At 41.3% G+C, this 15714-nt stretch overlaps 1 protein-coding gene across 1 annotated transcript; it reads right to left on the bottom strand.

The window, feature by feature from the left end:
• Positions 1 to 4090: 4090 nt before the first annotated feature.
• RSPH1 (radial spoke head component 1) lies at positions 4091 to 11335 on the bottom strand (the record flags this gene model as incomplete). The annotated part of the gene is made up of 9 exons (XM_080363772.1): positions 4091 to 4122; positions 5951 to 6094; positions 6533 to 6722; positions 8181 to 8252; positions 8568 to 8703; positions 8935 to 9025; positions 10391 to 10496; positions 10614 to 10727; positions 11285 to 11335. 9 exons carry the CDS (start codon positions 11333 to 11335, stop codon positions 4091 to 4093), a joined length of 936 nt encoding a protein of 311 aa, XP_080219898.1.
• Positions 11336 to 15714: the final 4379 nt, after the last annotated feature.

Below are 15714 nucleotides of genomic sequence, written 5' to 3'. Positions count from 1 at the left end.
TGGGAGGACTTTTAGCACATTAGAGTCTTCCACACATTCTTAGCTGCTCTTGGTTGTATTCCAGCCAGGATGGACTTTTTGCAAGTATACCCACTGGAGGTCACTCATGTACTAATAAACGGTACAGTGCTGGCTGCTGCAGGGGAGAAGGTAATTTCGTAAATGATCCAAGAATTAACTCAGCTTGAACTGAAAATTACTTTAAAATGGAAATGAGTTGGGAAATATGCTATGTGGATACTTCTCAAATTTACAGTAGAATGCACTAAAACTAGCAAACAAACTAACGATTTTTAGTTTTTTATAAAAAGACAAAAACATCAACATTAGCAAGCCAAGTTTGCTTTCATCTAGCGAGAGTAATAATGGCAATGCAGCACTTCTCTTTGCCAAAGAAAGCAAAAAGAGGAAAAGATAACCACCTTTAAAAATACTCACTGAACTCAAAATCGGTGCGACAAGAAATTGCAAACAAAATTACATGTGAGATAGGAGGGCAAAGATCGCATGGGAATTTTCTCACTGTGACATATCTGGTAGGAGACAAATTGCAGGAAGAAGTAATAAATTCTGTCATATGGCTTGTTTCCTTATCTCTACTTTCTGTTAATCCATTGTTACCACTAAAATTCTGGGCACACCTTTGCTGAAATTGTGAGTTGTTGAGAAAAGAAACTTGCTAAAATGTTTTCACTTTTTCCCCTAAATAAAAATTTTAATATAGATCTCCTGCTCTGACGTGAAGAATAAAAAAAAATGCAGGTTTTGTTTCAGCAAGATCAGTACAACATCTCTTATCCCAGCTGGGCCAAAACCAGTTATTTTACTTCAAAAGCATGTTGCTACTGGCTGGCAACTCTCTACCTCTGGCTCCAGGCCCATCAGCATTTATACCAATATTCTCACTGTATGAGTCAATGAAAGTCAAACAGATACATATGTTAATAATTAAGGTATTGTTTACATATTATCAGGAAAAAAATATTTCAGAGCAGCTTTATTCACCTGCATAAGAGGAGCAAAGTTCTGTCCATGGCATTTAGTGTTTGCTCTGCCTTCCTCTCTACTTTTAACTTACTATTTATATAATGTCATTTGATTCTGGTGGCTTCCAGGGAACTTCTGCAGCTGCTGTCTCCTGTTGGCTGCTTCCTGATTGACAGGTTCTCGATTTAAAAGGAGCCGCATATTCAGTAGCTAGCTGCCTGCTGATAAGGGGGTGCTGGACTGTTGTTTGTCTGCTGGGAGATGGGAATACAGCAAGCAGAGCTTTCAGTAGTTTGTACGTGCTGGGGAAAAGCAGAAACCCTCATGCAAACAGTGTGGGGCTGTGCAACATCAGTGTGGATGAGCTGATCTCCAGCATCAGTGAAGAAAGTACCCTTGGCATGTCAGTGGTGACAGCCTAGACAGGGCTTGGGCAGGTATCTCACTGAGGCTGTGGGTGATGGGGTTCTCCCCTGTGGGAAATGTGTGGTGGTCCAGGTGCTGTGTAACCAAGGGCCTGCAGAGGAAGGTGTGCAGGCTGCCCACTATTAAGGAGTGTAAATGGGATATCAGAAGAGTCACCACAGAGGTGAGAGCCTGAGGTGGAGGAATAACTAGGGGCTGTGCTGGATGGAGCAATGTACAGGGACTCCCCTGGGGCAGGTAGCTGAAGTTCATGACTTCTGACAGCAGGAGAAATGTTCCTCCTCCCTGCTCAGACCTGAATACAGAATTGGTATTGAGCCCTAATAGTAATGGGAGGAAAACAGATGCTGCTAAGGGAGGCTTCAGAGCCAGCTGTGCCCATCTTGAACAACAACAGCAAATGGTAGCAGCTGGAGATCCCCTTCTATAGGGAATAAAGAAACCTAACTGCTGACCAGATGTGCTGTCATGAGATGTTTGCTGTTTGGTAGATGCCCCGACACTGGGTGTTGTAGAGATGGCCAAGGCTCATCCAGTTCCCTGACCGTTACTGCTCATCAATGTGACCTTCAGTGAGTGATGCTGCTGAGGGACACCTGGAGCAAAACAAGAGTGCCTGTAAGATTCTGGGTGGCAAAGGACATGGAAACCCAGAGAACGTCCCATTGATCCTCCATGGGAAGAGGTCAGGTAGGAAGGGACACAATCCTGAGAGGTAACAACTAGTCACATGGCTGTTGCCATAGGTAGTGCTTTAGTTTTCATCACCATGGGTCCCTCTTGGAGGAACAAAGCGATCTAATAAAGTGGAGTAAGAGTGTCTTCGTCAACAAGTTTGTAAATCTGGTGATGAGAGACTTAAACCTGATACCTTGAAGGATGGTGATAACTATGTACACTAAGTAAAGGAATGGAGTTCAGAGGTGGTAAGTGAATGGGGCAAAGTGATGGGAGCAAGGTACCTCTTGAGCAAGATAAAACGAGTCAAAAGGGGCACTGCCTTAGCCATATGTATACAAATGGATCCAGCCTAGGAAAGAAAAAGGAAGAACTAGAAACTGCTCTGTGTGTAGATGCAGAACTGAGTGACATTCTTGGAAAATCTGAAAGATGGTGGGACAGTTCACACAACTGGAGCTCTCCAATGAATGAAGGGTTCATTGGTAAAGATAGAAAGGGAAAATGAAAGGAAGAGTTTGTTTGCCTGCCCTGAAGAAGCAGCTTGAATGCTGCTTGGAGTTCTGTACTATGGACAACATGCTGCTTAAGAGCTGGTGGATCAGCAAGGGTATAAAGTGTGGCATTGGGAAATTGTCACAGACCCACTTCCTCACCCTGATCAGTAGACAGTCTCCTTTAAACAGCTTGAGAAAGGCTACAAGTTAAAAACAAACAAACAAAAACAAAAACAAAAAATGGGACTAAGCTGATTATTATTAAAGTGGTAATATACAGAATACACTGAATAAGTAGTAATATACAGAATATTCTGAATTTTGTATCAGAAATAGTATGGCAAGCAGGACTAGGGAAGTAATCATCCGCTTGTACTCAACATTGGTGAGGTCACATCTCAAATACTGTGTCTGGTTTTGGGCCCCTCACTACAGAAAAGACACTGAGGTGCTGGAGAGAGTTCAGAGGAGGCAATGAAGCTGGTGAGGAATCTGGAGCACAAGTCTGATGAGGAGCAGCTGAGGGAACTGGGGCTATTTGGCTTGGAGAAAAGGAGGCTGAGGGGAGACCTTGTCGCTCTCCCGTTGGCCTCTTCTCCCAAGTAGGTAGTGATAGGATGAGAGGAAATGGCCTCTCCAGGGGGAGGTTTAGGTTGTACCAGGGGAGGTTTAGATTGGTATTAGGAAAAACTTCTTCATGGAAAGGGTTGTCAGGCTTTGGAACAGGCTGCTCATGGAAGTGGTGGAGTCACCATCCCTGGAGGTGTTTAAAAGACACGTAAATGTGGCACTTAGGGACATGGTTTAGCAGTGAACTTGGCAGTGTTAGGTTAACAGTTGGACTCTATGATCTTAAAGGTCCTTTCTAACCTAAAAGATTCTATGATTCTATGAAAATGGAAGAAAAAGCAGACTACGAAGGGCGAATTTAAAAACACTGCACCAGCGTTAGGAAAGCAAAATTCAGTTTGAGTTCAAACTGACAAGGGGAGATTTAGGGCAACACAAAGAGTTTCTGAAGCTACACGAATAAAAAGAATAAACAAGGAAAATGTAGGTCTATAACTGGTGATCTAGTGACAGGGGATATTGATGAAGCTGGAAAACCTAATGCTGCCTTTGCCTTTACAAGCTAGATCCCCAGGTCTGTGTGCCCAGAGGATTCAAAGAAGAGAAGAACTATCAGTAGCAGGAGTTTGCTTCTGCAAACTTATGAGGACACAACTTCATGAATCCAGGATAATTCCATGCTGATTTCAACAACTGACTACCTGCTACATGGAATAAAGAGTTACCCTGAGACTGCACACTCTGAGATCGTAAAAGTTTCATAGATATTTATTCCAGGCATAACAGTGACGAAGTGTTTATTCAAAGTATCTTAACTCAGCCTTCTATGAATAAAAATCTTGCAGGTTTACTCTAATAAATGGTGCACTCTGAAATTTCCTTTTCTTGGCTCTTTATCTTTAGATGTATCCAATTAGTCTGCTTCCTTTGATTCATCCTCCTAGGTCCTCTAAACTAGTAGCTGCTGTGGAGGTGAAGGAAAAACAGGACATAGAGACACATTTTATTATAAAATAGTGGAAAATAATCCTAGTAACCCATAATATAACTCTAGGAGCATGCTGTCTACTTCAGTCATCTTTCCCATTACCTTTCACTGCCAATACTTGAATGTAACTGTTACACACTGTTTGTCAGCTGCCAGACAGACTCAGTACACACATATATTGACTGCCAGCTGGCCCATGCATAACTCTGAAACAGCCAAAGAATGTCTCCTATTTAGACAACTATCACAAAAAACATGGAGCAAGAAGGATGGTATTCCTGTCCGTAAAAAATGATGGTAATGTGACAGAATACAAGGCTGCAAGAAGCAAAATTTTGTTACATCTGCTTTTCACATTATGCATATTTTCTTCATTTTGTCGTGCTGTAACTTAATCTTGTTAAACAAAAAGACAAGAGGAAAAATATGTTGCCCAATTAAACATGGATGTAGACCTATGCTGAAAAATGTATGAAATCCAACTCTTTTATACTAGAAATAAAGAGCTGGAAGGAACTGTGAGAAGATCTATCACATTCCTATGTTTTCATGCATTGGAATCTATATCTCTGCTTTCTCTGACAGGTACTTGGGTCCACTTGCTCTTTTTTTTTTCTTAAAATAATAATAAGAGTAATAATTTCTAAAAGGAATACCAGGACCGCTTCATTGTGGCAGGCCAAAAATTTGTTAGAACAAAGTTCAGTTAAAAATAGTTCTTTGAGTCCAAGTGACTTTGAGGCAAACCAAGTTCGATGAAACTTTGCCAAATCCACAACAGAGCCATGCAGGAAACCTGCTTAGATTTCTGCTGGATCTGATCCAATCGCAGGGATCCTGTGAGATGCCAGTTCCACACACCAGCTAGCTGGCTAGTCTGGCCTGAAGCAGGACTGCACCGTCAGAGGTGATGAGTAAAAAATGAGAGCGAATTAACTATGAAAATGCCAAGAGCTCACCTAAATGTTTAGTGTATACCCCCAGACATTCTCATAGTGTTGAAGAGTCTTTCTGATCCCTATGGAGAGTGCTTTGTTTTGATTTATTGTAAAATGGACTGATAACAAATGGATAAATTTATCTCGTTTTCATCCATCAGATATGTAATCTTGTAAATGTTAACACAATAAACATGAACACCACAATTTGGTGGAGATCCATACGCTAAATATGAGTAAACACAGATGCATCCTTTTGTTGCTGCTTAGTAATTTTGTATTCAAAAGAGGTTTCTGAACTCTCAGGAAGAAAACCTGAGCATCTGAACTCCAGGTTTCTTTGTTTTGTAAGAGAAATAAATCAACCAGGGACTGTTCAAATCATAACGCATAACAATACCTAAAATTTGTTTCTTCAGATTTGTTTTGCCTGCTTTTTAACTTGAGTTTTAAAAATAAGAATACACAGTTCCAGTCATGAGAGAAAAGTGCAGTGCTCAAAACCCCTTGCATTTCCCAGGGTCTGAAATTTTCTCTCTCATTTTTGCACAGAAAAAAAGTATGTGAACACAATCACTTAGAAATTCAGCCCTACAGCTGCTGTCAACTGAACATGCATAGATAATGCTGCACAGAGGTGTCACTTCTAATTTGTACTGCTACAATATATGAACTTGACTACACAAAACCAGTTTACGTCTACAGAGGACTGCCCTCCTTATAAAAGGTAGAGATTCCCATGGTCTCTTTGGCTTGATAATGGACTTCTCAGCAGCAGCATGACTTCAGCTATTGACATACATCATTTCAGACCCTGACTGCTAATTGAAGAATGAGAGAATGAGCAGGCATGCCCCATTCCTCACCTTGATCCTCCTGATCTTTGTTTTCTTCTTCCTCTCTGTTTCCCTCATCTTCCTCTTCTGCATCCCCTGCTGGGCTGAAAACTTCACTGGATGCTTCATGAAGAGAAAGCTCATCATCCCTACCCTCAGCAGCCTCATCAGCGACTGAAATATGAGAAATTAGAAATACCAAAGTAATTTTTACAAATTTGCACTCAGCCATTGTTTTCATGCAGTAGCTAATAATTCTTAATGAAGTCTGCAGTCTCTATTCATGTGAAAAATCCCACAAAATCTTCTGTAACTATTTAAAATCAAGTTTATATAACAGGCCATTATAGAAACTAAAATGATTCACAGGCTTCCTAAGACAGTTGTACCTAACTATGCTATGTAAGATAAAACAGACTTATATATATTTTGTACAGATTATGAACAGGCTTGGAGATTCCTAACATTCAATATGTGGTAAAAATTATAGGAGGAAAAGAAACCAAAACCAAAACAAAAAAACCCTCTCACACCACTTGATATTAAACCTGAAAAATACTGTTTCAGGGGATGGTCAAAGCATGGAGTTTCCAGCTGTCCAGCAGAACCAACCTGAAATTGTTGGTATTATTTTCTCCTCTTCAGTTACTGCTTCTGCTGCTGCCACTAGGGAGACTTCTCTGGGAGAAGGTGGGTTTTCCCCATGTGGAGTCCAGAGTGTTAATTTGGCGATTTCTGATGCTTTCCATTTTGGTGCAGCAAGTAATGAGGGTTCTATTTCTTCTTCATCCTCTCCTTTATCCTAGAAGACAAGTCATGAAATCCAGCATCTCATCTTACAGGTATCAAGGGAATAACTAAGATGATGGTTCTATGTACTGAAACCACTTTATCTGGGCTCAAAACAGCAATCACATGGCCTTTTAAAGTTTTAGAGGTGAAGGAACTTGAGCAGCTGCAAAATCTTGGAAGAGAACTACAGTTTGAACCTTGATTATGTCAGACGGCTATTACCAATGATCAGTGCTTGCCAGCTTGCTTTCTTTAAGGTAAAATTTTGTCTCCCCCTTAAACAGAATGGCTTTGAGGGGCCTACCAACTATGTCTCCTCTTCTATGCCTGTCTACAGTATAACAGCAGCAAATAAGACCTGACTCTCTCTTGGGTAGGTGCTACACTGTCTATCTCACACAGGAACAGGGTGGCCAAACAGCTCTTTCTGCCTCATTTTTGCTTAGGGAAAACCACGGAATGGATCTAGGAGACAGTAAGGTACTGCACAAATCTTATGTTTTTGAAATTTGAAGAAAACTTTTTTAATCTAAAAAAATATGTTTTATTTTATCCAAATATGAAGGAGTCTTTGTAATGGAATCATTATCTCCACTGCAAACTAATTTATTTGAATTTCCTTTAAATGGGCCTTGTTCTGCAATTACTTCAACTAAAGAAACGAGGCAAAATATAATCTTACTTTAGTGACAGCACTGCCCCTTGATTGACACAGTCATTACAGCACTCACATGAAAATAAATTCTTGTTTCTGAGAGTAATATTTTCAGAAGCTAAGTGCTTAACCTTGGGCTCTTAAATTCATGTTTAAACTTCCACATCAATGGCCTAATATTCCAAAATCAGCACATCCAACAATTCCCAAATGAACCGAGGATACTAGATACACATTACTTTGTATACTCATATGAATTTAATACTTAATTTGAGAATCTCTTGTGTTAAGCCAAAAAAAGCAAAACAGTGTCCATGTTTTGCAAATCTCTGGCACTAATGATAGGTTTTATTATTACTACTAGTTTGTCTTTGTCTTAAGAAACAATAGAAACAAATATAGGCCCTATTCCCAGCTGTTCCCTACAATCATTAGGAGCTGTGGATAATAAGCTCCTATGAGGATCAGGACAACAATGGAACATATTTCCAAAACATGAATCTGCCGAAAGTTACCATTTGTATCCATAGCATCAAGCAATTCAAAATATAAGAAGAAATATTTTGAATTGTTTTCTGGTGTTCAGAACAAAGTGAAATACAGGCTAGGTGTACAGACAAATACATCTACATTCTTTTGTGGTTTGAAACTTCAAATGTTGTGGAAGGTCCTGGTTCTTCTAAACAACCGTTTTTTGACTCATTAGATTGACTTTAACATCACTATCTGTAAGACATTTTATAGATTACTGAACAATGGATTTGATTTACTGAGTTCTCTGATATTAAGTATAATCTGCATTATTTCAGTTACCTGGTCTGCTTGTATGTATTCACCATGCTGTTCACATCCAATATCGAAGACATATTTGCCACGACCTACAGGCTGCACAAAGATACAAAAAATTCAGCAGAACTATAAAGTTAGTACATTCTAAGCATGTAAATGTAAAATATGCTTTTCTACAAAATATATAAAATAGTTAACAACAATATAGTTGAAAGCAAAGTTACAGAGAAACTTGGCATTCTGTCTACATTCTGTCTACAGATTAATTCAGTGTCATATGTTACACTTATGGTACAACAAATACTAGAAAAGATGAGGAGCCTAGCTTCTTATTTTAAGTGGAAAAAGATCATATAAAGGCAATTCTATGCTAGCCATTCAGATTAATAGAGAGTTTTGCAGAACACTTACATTTCCTTTCAAATACCTGCCCTTAAATCTATGGTTTAGGTGGATAAGTTCAGCCGCTCCTTCCTGGTTTCCATTTACCCAACCACCAACATACTTAGATCCTGTGTCTTTATAGACATATGTACCTTGCCCATGCCTAAGGAGAAAATAATAATTTTGCTTTATATTACTGAATATTAAGAATTTAGGATGTTGTTAAGGTATTTAAACTGTATTATTCAAGTAGATGAAATTACTCAAGTTGGACTGAAATGCCAAAGTCATCCAGTAGCACTTGATTGGCTGCAATCAGACACACTTTGAAAATAACCTTTACATTTTAATGCCATTGGGTGACTTGAAACATCATTGTGAGAATGAAACAAACCTATTGTGGTCACGCCATTCTCCAGTATAGGTGTCTCCATTTGGATATGTGTACTGTCCATAGCCATGTCTCTGGTCATTCACCCAGTCTCCTTTAACGAGAACACAACAAAACCAGAGTGAGATGTAGTATATTTCATAGTGTGATACGGTGGTCAGTTTGTGAAGTTATCATACGCAAATTATTAGAGAAGGAAAAGAAAGCTATGACATCATTATGATTCCATACCATTCATTAAACTAAGCTCTTGATCTTTTTTCTTCTCTCTGTCCCACTCTGCAAATATTTTGGCAGCTGCCTGATCTTCCTTTCACTCCAAACACATTTTGTCCATCACAGTCTACTCCATTATCTTATGATGAACAGAAGGAGCCCTGTAACATCCTGCTCCTATCTTTAAATTTGGTAATAAGTATTACAGTTTCATTAGATAATGTGACACCTCCACTCAAATGAAAAGGGGGTCTTCTACAATTTGACTCATTTGCTCAAATTGTCCTGACAGTCATGGGACATATGTACTCAAAAAAATGCTAGATTGTGTGTCTTAATTAATCTTCTGTTCAAACTTAAACAAACAAAAAAAAGCAGTCACAGGTGGATACAGTCCTGTAAGGCAAGAACTGAGTTGCTCTTTTTGCCCTTTGCTTCTAGCTCTCACAATGTTAATGTTCTTTCTTGCCCAGCTTGGAAAGGAGGAGGAAAATATTGTCCCTTGAAGCTTAACTGATATTCAGAAGGCTTTAGGTACTACTCTCTAGGACAAGGGAAACAATGCAAGTTTCAGCTTCTTCAAACTTCAGAGGTATCCCAATCCCTGACTAAGTGTTCTAATCAGTAGATTGTGTTTTAAGGATGGACCTAATAAAGTTCTAAAACACTTTATACTGAACACAGTCTGTGGTTCTAATCATCACTCAGAAATAAGTAATTATACTCTCTTTTACCAAGATGGCAAGAATAAACCACTACTAAATACCACACTTCTCAGAAAAATCAATAAATCCCCATAAATAAAATAAAACACACTCCTCAGTGCTTATAGTAGTTAAAAAAAAAGAAAAAGAGAGAAAAAGAAAAAGAAAAAGAAAAAGAAAAAGAAAAAGAAAAAGAAAAAGAAAAAGAAAAAGAAAAAGAAAAAGAAAGAAAAAGAAAAAGAAAAAGAAAAAGAGAAAGAGAAAGAGAAAGAGAAAGAGAAGAGAAGAGAAAAGAGAAGAGAAGAGAAGAGAAGAGAAGAGAAGAGAAGAGAAGAGAAGAGAAGAGAAGAGAAGAAAAGAAAAGAAAAGAGAAAGAAGAAAGAAGAAAAAGGAAGGAAAACAAGGAATTAAAGGAAAACATTTTGTAGCAAATTTATCTTTTCTCCAATTCACCTAACTCCTTGCATTTCAGGGTGGGGGGGAGGAAGAAAGTGTCCTGTCAGTTACAGAAATCCTTGCAACTGTGTTCAGTATTTTACCTTCATATTTTGATCCATCTGGATAAAAAAAAATACCCTGGCCATGCTTTTTGTTTTGAAGATACTGTCCAATGTAGCGAGCACCATTTTTAAATCTGTAGGTCCCCTGAAAGATATTTGATATAGACAAAATACTTGTCAGTTCTCACACTTGTTTCAATATAGTGTCCAAACAAAACTATTGAGACATACACACAACCACTGTCTCCTGTCACTGTCTTACCTGTCCATTTCTGAAACCGCGTTCATATTCTCCATCATACGTATCACCATTGGGTAGACGAGCTTTCCCACGGCCATGTCGCTCACCTTCTGCATTGCGTTCACCATCATATTCCTGATCAAATGTGACAAAAAATTAAATAAGACAGCTAGACTTGACTGAATTTAAGCTAACTAGACAGAGGAAAACAGGTCTTTTGCTCAAAGCTCCTCCAGCTCGGCTTGAATCTGAGACTGCAGGAGCAGCTGGGCAACAGATGCACTGCTTATGCAAACACTTTCATCAGATCCTGGCACTCAGAGGCTTTCCTTCCCTTCCTGACACGCTACTGGAAAGTATGGCTGACTTGTTTTTGTCCAGTGGAGAAAGTCAGGCAGGTCCCAGGCGAAATGGTACAGCCCCGCGTCCGAAACCCCTGCGCCCAGGGAAGAAGCGCCTCGGCAGCTATCCCAGGCTCGGCAAGGACAGTACACGGTATTTCAGACCGGTAACGCTCACTCTTCCCTTCCCTTCTGTCGCTCCCCCACCCCCTGCCCGGAGCGCCCGTGGCCCTGGGCCGCTTCCCGCCCCGCTCCGCCCCAGCGCCCGCGGCGGCGGCCGGGAGACGGGGCAGGGCCGCCTCCACCCCGCGCTGCTGAGCCGCCAGCGGCACCCCGACCGGCCCGCCGGACCCCCAAATCGGCCTCGGCCTCCTCGGCCTCCTCAGAGCTCAGGTCCGACATGGCCGCGGCGTCACCGTCACCGTGGCAACCACGGCGCGTCGGGGAGGGCGGGACGGGGACTCGCGCTGCTGTCCCGGGTGCTGAGAGCCACGGCCGGCCCCGCCCCTCACGGGCGGCGGCCGGCGGGGTCACCGAAACTGGAGACTCTCGCCTCCCTAAGCGGCCTCCCGGGCTGCCTGGTGGCTCTGGGCTCGGAACTCCGGAGAGGGCTGCAGCAACCCGCCCTTCCCTCGGCGCTGATGTCCCTTCTTGGCTTCTCGGTGCTGAGCTTTGCCCGACCTGTGCCTTGGGGATCTTGAGACAGGCTACTGACATCGGAGATGAGACCTGGGACTCCTAGGTCTTCCAAGAGCTCCCAGGAGTTTGGCTGGTTTGGCTTGTAAACAACATTTTAGATTTTAAAAGCATTCCTGCATTTAGATTTTTTTTTTGTCACGTTTAACGTTGTTCATAAATTGCAGTCCATGGATCTTCTTCTATTGTACAAGTTTCAGTCCGATGAGCCTCATTCACCTGCTCCACAGACCAGACGTTTCCCCCGGGTGAATCCTACTGGAAGTTCAGCACACTCCTTCAATGGGCGCCAGGAGGCCAGCGGCATTCAGCTCCAGCCTGAAATCTGACAGGAATCCCACAGCTAACTTGACGGTGCATATCCCGTGGCATGGTTACAGGCAGAGGACCCACATGTACTCACCAAGAGGTGTCACTGAAACCTGCTTTGGCTGTCACCAGCACGCCTGGGGCACTGTAGTATTGTTAGTGGTCAGGCTCTGTATTCTGGGGCACTTTGAAGAGATTCCCTTGTTTGCTATGAAAAGAGCAGCAGAATGGTCCATATGGGTGAACTAGGGGTCAGGACAGAGGCAGGAAATGCTCTACCACAAGTCACTTCTGGAGCTTAGGCCCTGGAAGTCATCAAACCACTGGGTTGTCTTGGCTGGAAAATCCTGTGTTTCTGCATAAATGAATGCAGGGAGTGCAAGTTACCTCTCCCATGAATTTTGCTAAGTTCAACTGAACTGCTGTGGTGACAAGGACACTGTGCAGTTTTAAGAGAGTTACTGGTCAAATAGCAGAATGATGAGTCAGTCAGGTTTTTACATCACTTATATATCTTCTGCTTTCACACATACAATTACTTTTACTTCTACTAAATTTTTTTCTACTCCTTTTAGTAACTATAATTCTCAATTATCTTAATATGTAGGAAATTATCTGTATTACGACTTTTCTCCAAACCCCTCTACTGAGTCATTCTCAGCAGTGATGACAAGTTCACTCACTTCAGCCAGTCAAAAGCTTCCCATACTAGCATGACTGCAGCTAAATCAATGCTGGCAGTTAAGGAGAGGGCTCTCCTTCCTCAAAAGGCCAAGAAGGGAGTGGCTCACAAGGAACAGGAGAGAGGATCATACATGATAGCCACCCTCAGTCCATATAAATCAATAATAACACCCCATATGGAAAAGACCTGTTTTGCATTTCATGTCACTTTTTTTTTATGTTTCATATATTAGCTGCTGTAATCAAAGCCAATCACTCTTCAAAATTATCTTATTTGCCTCTCTGAAGTGTAGTGCTTTGTTATTCTTTGCAGAGGAAAGTGCCCTAAAAATCTGCCTTGGCTAAGGGAGCTGTTGGTGACTGAATCACAGCTCATGCCCACCTCCTGTAGATGTGGAGGATGAGTTGGTTTGGTGAAGGCAAGTGGCACTTCTCTGCAAAGCAGCAGCTTCATGGTGCATGCAGGAGCCTGGAGGGACTCAGGGCCTGCCAGTGGTACAGGATTCAGGCAGATCCCCTCGCTATCACTTTGCACGGTAGTTTAATAGCCAAGGTTTCACAAGAGGAGCCCTGTGAGGATATGTGTGGTAAAAAGCTGTTAGCTAACTAGCACTGGGCAGAGGAGGTGACGCTTCTGAGGTAGCACAAGGAGTGGCAAGTGGTTGGAAAACATGGGAGAGGTCACCTTATACCATAGGTCAAAGTTTTAGCACCCAAACCAGAAGAAAAACAGGGTTGTCTTTATACAAAGATATCTTAGTTTTCATAGGCAGAAATCTAAATAGCCAGTATTTAAATAATAAATAAATAATATTTCTTTATTTATTAAGATGTGTCACTTACTTGGATATGTATCTTTTTGCTTACAGTTTGGCAAAGATGAAAACGAAAAGAGAACTATTGCTAAATACCATCATCTTCTTAGCTCATAGGAAGCGTTTGGCCTTCCGAGTTAACACCCAGTTACTAATTTGAGAGTACTTTCTGTTTGAAACAAGAACACAGAAATTAAATTTTCTTAGCTGCCAGAGCTCTAAAAAGCTATATATTTATTAACTCAAAATTGGATGGCTATTTCTCTTTCCTGTACATCTCCAGCGTTTGACTAGAGAAGCTTAATTTGCATAATGGCCGTACTGATAATAAGTAACTGCAGAGCATGCAACATACTGCTCTGATTGCTTACCTCCTGCAGAACTGGATATGAGTGCATATTATCGGATATACAGCCTGCTCATTTCCTTCTTTCTCACTCTTGATGATGCCTCAATTCCTTCTTTCACCTAAGGATGGCTAAATTATTTTATCTATTATGAGATAATGTCTCTAATTATAAAACTGGTTACTTGGGCTGTGAGCGGCATATTAATTCTAAGCAGACACTGTCGCTCAGAGTTGTAAGGGGAAATATGTTTGGGATACAGATGGAGATGCTCCCTGTTAATGACAAAAATAACCAGATATGGCTTTTGACTTCAAAGTTCACGTAGCCCTGGGGACAGCTGTGATGCAAACAGGACACAATGGCAAGCCATCAGATACTCTCCCCTTAATTATCACTAAGTGTTCAGTCCTGAAGGAGGAACAGTTCACTTCTCTTGGGAAACAGCCAGGAACTATTGTTTTATAAAATTTAAACTGCTCTGAAACTAGAAGTGGCAGATTGCACAAATGTCTGTGTGTCAGGATCACATAGTTTGACCTAAATGCGGGAGGCATTGTTTAAAGCTTTCTACACCTAGAAACTTGTCTTATGAGGACAACTACAGACTATATGGATGCATATAATTAACAACAAGGAGGACGTATTTTGTAGCTTCTGGTCTTCCAGTTGCATTTGGGTGTGTTTCAATGTCAGATTAGAGTCAAGCTTTACATATGCTACTATTGAAAGAAAGGCTGCTGTCATCCTTATTTTGTTCTTTTTTCCTTCTCTGTTGAAGGACTGACATAATACCATAAATATTCTTAAGGTCTTGCTGATTTTATATATAAATTTCATTTGCCAAAAGGCCTGAGAATGTCCGCGGCTGTTCTGAGGATGTGCTCAGCTCTCAATGCTGGCTCAGCTGGCATCTGTCAGCACCGGCTGCCAGTCGCCCTGGCAGGAGAGGGCAGAAGCTGCCACAGCTGTGGGCTGCCCTGGGGAAGCTCCTGGTTTGCAGTTTGAGCAGAAGCCCCATATGGGGATGCAGCTGCAGAGAAAGCCAAAGCTCTTGCTGCCGGAGGTTCTTACAAACAGGGAAAGACAGTGACATAGAAAAGCAAAAAGCGGCGAGGCACAGGACACCGTTAGGTGCCTCCCGTGAGAGAGGACAGCCCTGGTTGGCCTTTTGTCCTGCTTTGCAGGTCCTCACTTTGAATTTCGCCAGAGAGCACCTGTAGGGAGGAATGGCCAAAAGGCACTTTCGAGACCCGCTACACTCCTGGCTCTCCTTGGACTTCACCCTGTGCTATGAAGGGGAAGACTTTTAGCAGTGTCCTCCACACCCCCAATTCCGAATGATGCCAGATTCTGAAACATCAAAATCCATTGTAAAATCGGAACTTTTCTCTGCACAATTCTTTTTAAGGCAAAATGAAAGCTGCTTAGTATGTTTGTAAACCAAGTAAAAATAGCCTCTATTCGTGCACAAAACCAAGCCAGAAGAACAAGTAAATGACCTTTCTAGCCGCTCAGTTTACAACTGCCTTCTCCAAGTACCATTAATGTTGGAATATCCTGAAGGCAAGATGATTAGGAAAGAAAAGTTTGTGTAAAAGCCATTCTTGAAATATCAGGAATATGTTTTTTTTTTTTTTGCATCTTGGTTAAATATAACCTTTCAGTTCCCTCCTGCAAATTATCCAAGGGAAAGCATTCTGCTGTGTTTATACCCTCCCTCCCATTTCTCTGACCTTACTGCTCATTTTGAAGTACAGAGCACATTCCATTCTTCAGACATATGGGAAAATTTTCAAGTTTTTCTTTTATATATGGGGTCTCCCTTTCTACTAAAGTGAAATAGGAACAGATACAGGTCACTTCTATTCCATTTTGGAAATTGTTGCTAATGTCTTTTCTCTATACTTTTATGACAGCGTTACTACTG

Source organism: Nesoenas mayeri (assembly GCF_963082525.1).
Source record: "Nesoenas mayeri genome assembly, chromosome: 1".
Lineage (NCBI taxonomy): Eukaryota > Metazoa > Chordata > Aves > Columbiformes > Columbidae > Nesoenas > Nesoenas mayeri.
This window is presented reverse-complemented; position numbering and strand designations above follow the sequence as displayed.